Genomic DNA, 7,910 nt, shown 5'->3' with positions numbered 1-7,910 from the left:
GGATAAGTAGTTTCATCCGGTCGATCTGCTTCCGTAAATTTTGAATTTCTGTCGTCTGATACTTGTGAATATGTTTTTGGAGATACGGTAAGTTTTACCTAATGTAGTTAATGTGAACGTAATTATCATATACACTGTATGAAATCAGTGCGTAAAATCACAACATTTTTCAAAAGAAATATCGCCAACCAAATTCCGTTCATTTCGTATATCAGCACAGACTTGTTTTCAATATCGAAAACGAACTTTGTAAATAACTGTAAACCATTCGTTGTTTAAAGATAATAATATTATGAACTGTTCAGTGTCGTCGTTTTGTAAGACCCAAGTTCTATGTGTATAAGTTAATCTGCGATGTTATGTTTTCTCGTATTAGATTAGGTAGGTCAGGTTTGGTTCTCTTACTTTTATACTTATACACACGCGAGGAAATAATAAGATAATTAAACCTAATGATTCTAACCTACTTAAAACGTATAAAAATTAAGTGTATGCTCAGGGGGGCACTAATTTCAATGTTGTTTTTTTATGTACATATAATAGTTAAGGATCACTTGAGGTAAATGCAACTTTGTATTGAAAGCAGCATATTTTCAGTTACTATTTTCACCAAGTGGTCAACCTCGTTTTTGTGCTATTTTCACCTAAATTCATGATTCCTCACAATGTGGGAATTATTGTATAAACATTCACGTTCTCTTGTAAGATTTTGTTTTGCATTGCTTGTTAGGTTCTATGTCTCAAAAAATAATCATCTGTACCATGTGATGGTAAAAATTTGATATTCCCCGGACACCTATAACTTCTTCGTTTTGTCAATTTTTGACATTTGTACTTACCTATCTGCTTCACGGAGCATTCTTTAACGTGTATTCACGTTTTTTGATCAAAGTAATTGCATTTTTTTGGTAAAAATCTGATATTCCCCGGACACCTATGACTTCTTAGTTTTGTCAATTTTTGACATTTGTACTTACCTATCTGCTTCGCGGAACATTCTTTAACGTATATTCACGTTTTTTTGATCAAAGTAATTGCATTTTTTTTAAAAAAAAAATGTTGTTGTAACTGAAGAAGGTACGTTTCTGCAAATGGTTTGTGAGGCTATATGTCAATGGTTCGTGGGGCTATGCGAGAATGGTGTGTGGGGCTACGCATATTTTTTCTAAACAAATTTTTAACTATTGTAACCTATACGTGACCCAACCTAACCTAATCTTACCAGAAATGGTTCGTGGGGCTATGCGTTAATGGTTGAATTTGCGCTATGAAACATTCCCACTTCACACAAAATACCTTCCAGATGTTAGACAATGCTACAGGAACTTATTACCGTAAGTAGTTTCTTCTGTAAAAATGAAGAAATCTGTGCGGGGAATATCAGATTAGTACCCATGTGGTATGACTGCTCTCTCTAAAAAGTGGTAATAATAATCATCATTTTTAATTTGTGTTAAGCTCTAATATGGTTAGTTGAGTGATTTAACTTGCAAAAAATGACAATGTGTGAAATGTAATAGCATTTGTACTTAATAATAAAAAAAACTGGTGAAAATAACTTGTTCTGCTAGTCTCAACACTTCATGAATGTAGTTGCACATTTTTTTTTATTTTCAGAATAATTACTGAAAATCATGGTTCCCATTGTGTGATTTTTTTTTTTTTAGAAGCTATACAAGAGAATGATAAGGTGGTTTCAGTATTGCAAACAACTGTGAGAATAACTTTGCAGTTCGGAGAAACCTTTCTGTGAAAAAAAAACCACGCTTCAAAGTATGATCATTTCCACAATTTATCTATTTCAAGATGATCATTTTTGTATTGAGTAACATGCATGTATCATGATACACAAAGTACAGTAGTTACTGATATAACAGGTTAATCAAGTCCAGTGAGAAGTATGAAAGTAAGTAGTCTATGCTGCACACTGTTTATGCTGTACTTCATTATATACTAGTTGATCATGTTATAAAACTATGCGTAATAACTACAGAAAGGAGGTATAGAGTAGCATGGTCCAATATGAATTTTTCATTTTTGTAATGGTGCTCGTATGTCCTTAGGATAAAGCAACCAAAGTTGATAATGAAGACTTGCATTTCTTAAAGTGAGTACATTAAGTACATCATTTTTGTTTGCCATAGCTTCGGTCGACTTTATTTTTGCAAAGTGTACTCTCATTTATGTGGTGAGCACTCTAGCATGTTGGCTACTGAAATGTTAGTGTCACCAGGGAAACTATGTTACCTATTGGGCAGTTCCTAGTACATATTTTTTTAAATAGTATTTGAACATGAAAATGCAAGAATATTAATCCCACTGTACATATTTGGAATGAAAGGAGTAGTATTTTTTTTATACATAATAGAGCATTTATTTAATTTCTAGGAATTATCCACCTGTGTGCATGTTTCATGCACGCATCAAGATAGAAGAGATACAAATGCAAAGTCCGGTATGGGACTTGGACGTGGGAAGTGAAATAAATATGGCACTTCTCTGTTTAAGTCTTGTATCAGCTGGCACAAAGTTCATCGTGGCGAGGGAAATAAATCAACATTTCTTCATTCATGTTCAGCTATTTAGTTAATGATGAGTATTTGGTTTTTAAATAAGCTGTTTTATGTAAGAGATATTGTAGATATTATTTTTAACATTTTCTGTGTATTATTAAAATAGAAATATTAATTTTCAATATTAGGGGTTTTAATTCTTTCAATTGCTTTAAATGCTGAAAGAAGTCTTCAAGGAAAAACAATCAATTTTCCAAAATTCATACTTTTCTGTCAGTATAAAAAGCATATATGTATAGTAGGTGCTGCTGCACTTGATACAATAAGATATGAAATTTCACTTCAACTTAATGGTCAGTGTTATGACAGTAAATTTGTGTTAAAGGCTGAACCTTTTCGTAGCATTCAACCTGGTACTTCTTATTTATTTGATTTTTTAGAAAACTTCCGAGCATTCTCTTAGTAATTATTATATTTTTTCTGTACAGACTAACCTATTTCTAATAAGTGCCTTAAGGTATGTGATCTGATCAGTGGCGTGCCCAGGATTTCCGAAAGGAGGGGGTTAGGTATACATTTTTTAGTAGTCAGCACTCATTTTGCCATTTTTTCCTGCATTTGATGTTCTTTTTTTTAGGAATACTGGGCCAAAGGGGTTTTTTTAACCCCCACCAACCCCCCCCCCTTGGTCACGCCACTGGATCTGATCCCTGACAGTATTGGAATTTTTATTATCGAATGGAGCGTAGTTGCTGTACGCAGTCATTTTTTTCCGTTTTAATGTGTGGCAAAGAAAATATTTTTTATTCATCTGTGTAAAATCTTGCAATACAATCCTGTATAGCCGAAGGATCAATCAGGAACATATTTTTTTTGCAAATATGGATTAACATGACATAAATCATTCTGAATTCTTGTATACTTATTTCATTCCATTTCTCCACCCAAGAAAAAAAGTTACCTATTTTAAGACTGTCATTTTCGTATGATGTAGATTTTTTTTAAAAAAATGCTTTTATAGGATATTATATATTTCCGCTCAAAGTAATAATGCAATTTCAGGAAGTTTTGGTAATACTACGTTTTCCATATAATTTTCGTATACTTTTATTTTTGTTTGATAGAAATCAATTTTAATGCGAAAAGTTTGTAATTAAACGAAAGCATTGCATATAATTAATTTCCGCCACTTCTAACTACGTTTAGTCAATTTGCGCGTATAATTTATTATACGCGCAAATTGGCTGGACGCGGTTAGAAAGTATCGGAACGCGAATGGTACGGAACACGATAGTGTTTTGTCGTTTCGAGCAATCCGCGGGTCCTTGCGCATAGCGTTCGTCTTCTGTTTTTTCCCCGACGGTGCTGCCGTCGGTGGTCGCGAGGAAACGACCTTCGAGTGCCGCCATACTGTCAACCATTTTTAACCCGCAGCTGTAACATCTTGTAGTAGTATGTCTATGGTACCAACAACCGCAAATTTCGTGAAATCGACTGAAGCAGTGAGTAAATAGGAGTGATTACAATTTATCATGCTAAAGTGCTAAAAATCATGCTCCAGTAAAGAAACCTATCGGGATGAGTGTATTACAAATTGTTTGGACCTTATTAGCGTTGACTTGCATTGAACTAGGCTGTGTGATTGCCGACAAAAGTGCAGAATGTTTGTTTTATAACAAATCATTACAATTTGATGTAGAAAAGGAGTCACTATTGAAACAACTTGGAAGCCTGCTTGGAAAGAGGTAAAATTTATGTGGAAATTGCTAGGTTAAAAAATTTAAAGAAAATGTATTTTGGGTACCTAACTGTTCCAATGATATTTTTTTTCAAATTCTCCTAGCAGGAAGACTAATTATGGAAGAATTTTAGCAATTATTGTCACACGAAATTTCAACCTTCCTTACCGATTTCATCATGCTGCGAATGCAATTTTTAGATGATTCGATTTCGATTTACGTCTGTTAACACATACTGCGTAGTTTTGGCAATTACTGAAGTTTTTGTTTTTGTGCTCTTAGCATTTAAAAAAAGTCCCTAAATACATTCTACTAAGGTTCCGATTTACTTCTACAGTCATTCCCACTAGTCTACGATATTTACTGTCGCTTGTCAACGGAAAATACCTTGTCCATGGGAAGCGGTATATCTTTCTGGAAAAAACCAAGAACTTCAGCCGTAATTTGAAAATATCAAGGTTACGCTTGTTATAGAGCTCACATTAAAGTGGAGCAAAATAGTGGGCCCAAGTTGGTAACGGTTCCGATTGTTTTATGATTTCTCCTAGCACAGAGACTAATTATCGTAGAATTTTGAAAATCATTGTCACACGAAATTTGAACCTTCCCTTAAGTAATGAGCACTGTTTCGACTCGAAAAAAGTTATTTATGTTGAAAAAAACAACTTGGAAATTACCTTACGCACTTCTCATGGACAATATATTCTCAAGCAACAGTAAATATCATAGAAGCATGGGAATGAATAGAAATAAATCGGAAACTTAGTAGAATGCATTTAGGGACCTTATGTTAATGCTAAGGGAACCAGACCTAACCTAACCATGAAAGGATATATTGAACAAAACCTTAAGTAATCACTAAAATTCCGACGTACATCGAAATCGAACCATGTAAAAATTGCATTCGTAGCATGATGAAATCGCAATAAAACAAAAGGAACTTGGGCCATGTCGGTAAATAAACACTACGGAGTTTTAGCGATTACTTAAGATTTTGTTCAATATATGCTTTCGTGGTTAGGTTAAGCAGATAAGGTTATTTTAGAATTAAAATAAAGTCCCTAAATGCATTCTACTAAAATTCCGATTTACATTCATTCCCACCAGGGGTGTCGCCACTGGGTGGCCTCTAGCCCACCCAAATAGAATGAATACATGATATATATTATAGTATAAAGCACACAAAATGGCCTTTAACAATTGGTTAACAATTGACTAAGATAACTTAGTTTCATTTCTGAAGTGAAGAACTTTTCTAGATTCTCCATTTGGTTGGTTTCCTCTCATTAACGTGCACAAAAATTATAAAATTAAACTTTTAACACGTGTATAAGTAATGAGTAAACCTACAAAAATAGGAAAATTTATTGAATAAATTTGTTCAAAATGGTTATTCCAGAGTTCTTTTTAGTATTCCAGTGACTAAACGAGTTTTGGTAATGAAATCTTTCTTTTTTTTTAATGTCATCAGTTGAATATAATTTTTCCATTATTACGTGTGCAAGCTTTCATTTGTCTTATTTTTATAATATAATAAAATGCAAAATACAGAAAATTTATATGCTGAATTTTTAACACTAATAAAAATTGAATGCAAAATATTTGGGTAACAGTTAGATATGGTGAGAACACATATCTTCAAATTTATAGGAGAAATGACAGGAAAGTACTTAAATTGAGTTCCTGTGGACTTTGGAAGCTGGGAATAGTGTTTTTTACATTCGTGCAACTTATTTGGCCTCTAAATAATGTCATTTTCGCCATTAATGTATCTCCGTTGCACGATAGCTCATGCCACCATTACCGTCGACTACGTGAATCAAATGTTCCATGCGTTCGAATATGTAACCCCCTGTCAGTATAGCTACCATGCGGTAGTTTTACCAGATGACGTATGAGTGTTGTTTTTTTTTTTTCAATTTAATTTTCTGTTTGCCTAACCTAACTGAACCTAACCTAACCTTCCGTGAATGGTTTGTGGATCAATTTTCACTTAAAAACCTTTTGTGAATAGTTTGTGCGGCATTTTTCGGTTCATAAGTTTGGAAACACTGCATATCAGCTGACGATAGACGACGTGAGTCAAGATTTACCCACCATATAGCAACGACCAATAAATACTTGTAATGTGAAAAATTATGCTTTTTCAGTGAAAAGAACATAATCCCAAGTTGAAAAATGTTCCGCTATGCATATAAGGTAAGTACAAATGTAAATAATTCGGAAATAAATGAGTTAAATGTGTTTTCACTATATCTAACTGGTACCAATATTTGTAGTAATTGCATTATAAGTATGAATTTGAGCCATGAACAAGAATGCTCAGTACAGCACAACTTTGGTTGTGGGGGGGGGGGGAGGACTCATGAAATGCCACTCCACCTTGAAAAATGGCCACCGAACCAGAGCCCACCTAAAGATATTTTATCCACCCTTGAGCCCACCCCAAGAAAAATTTCTGGCGACGCCATTGATTCCCACTAGTCGACGATACTTTACTGTTGATTGTCAACATAGAATACCTTGTCCATGAGAAGTGCACATGCTTGTGTGAGCTAATTTTTAAGTTGTTTTTTCAACAGAAATAACTTTTTTTTTAATCCAAACTTTAAGGAGGGTTCAAATTTCGTTTGACAATGATTTCCAAAATTCTACAATAATTAGTCTTTCTGCTAGGAGAATTTGTAAAAAAAAATCATAAAACAATCGGAACTGTTACCGGACATTCTTGCTATTGAACCACATAAATTTTGACAACTATAATATCCGATGGATCACAATACTGATCCATGCAACCTGTAACGAGTATGTTTTCCATGTGACCACTAATTAATGTAAAACTAATTTTTCAGAAGCTGTATTAAATTGGAAAACATTTGTTCCCCCTTGTTATTTACATTAGTTTAACAATAAATACTTTGATGTTTGATGTAGCAGGAAGTGATAACATACAGAATATTATAACTTCAAATTTTACACATATTTTTTGTTTTGCATCAGGTAAGGATGCATCAAAAGTTGATAAAACAAAGAGAACTTACCCGAGAGCAGTACAAATTAAAAAGGAAATAAAGCACAATTCAAAATATAATCTACACTGTATGGACATATTTCAAAGAAGACAGGCATACACTCATATACATTTACTTTAGCATTGCTAATTTCTGTCACAGCTACATGTGATACCTGCAGTTACAGTTTAAATTATAGTATTCAGTATATGAACTTACCGAGGCCACTGTACTCCCTCGATAATTATGTGGAATTTTTTTTAATGGACAGATTTCGATGTTTTACGCAATATAAAATTCGTTCCCGCATGCTGAAAGCACAAATAACGGAGATATTTGATCCCAAAGTATGGCCCACGTAAGTTAAGACCTGCCATTTCGTAGTACTTTCGCCACTTTTTATTAGTAAAAGCCATTTGTATGCACACTCAAATAGCGAAAGAACACGTCGAAAACAACTATCAGTCCGAAACCTAACAATCCTATATTTATAGCTGCTGTTGTAGAATGTTGTGTTGGGTGCTATGTTCACTTGTGTGAAGCCTTCGGGCTGTTTTGCTTCACAGTAAGGTAACAGACTTGCTTTACTTCACAATAACACTTTCCGCAAGCTAAAAATAGATGAAAATGTTTGTGAACAACAAAAT

At 33.8% G+C, this 7,910-nt stretch overlaps 1 protein-coding gene across 1 annotated transcript in view; it reads left to right on the top strand.

The window, feature by feature from the left end:
* The first annotated feature begins 3,960 nt into the window (after positions 1–3,960).
* LOC145981223 (cation-dependent mannose-6-phosphate receptor-like) overlaps positions 3,961–7,910 on the top strand; it is a 32,809-nt gene continuing 28,859 nt past the window's right edge. Inside the window, exon 1 of the mRNA XM_083114368.1 lies at positions 3,961–4,258. Within this exon, the coding sequence (XP_082970494.1) occupies positions 4,092–4,258 (167 nt within the window). The 5' untranslated portion in view covers positions 3,961–4,091. The remainder of the gene's footprint in view (positions 4,259–7,910) is intronic.

Source organism: Lepisma saccharinum, chromosome 29, assembly GCF_977018435.1.
Source record: "Lepisma saccharinum chromosome 29, izLepSacc3.1, whole genome shotgun sequence".
Classification (NCBI taxonomy): domain Eukaryota; kingdom Metazoa; phylum Arthropoda; class Insecta; order Zygentoma; family Lepismatidae; genus Lepisma; species Lepisma saccharinum.
This window is presented reverse-complemented; position numbering and strand designations above follow the sequence as displayed.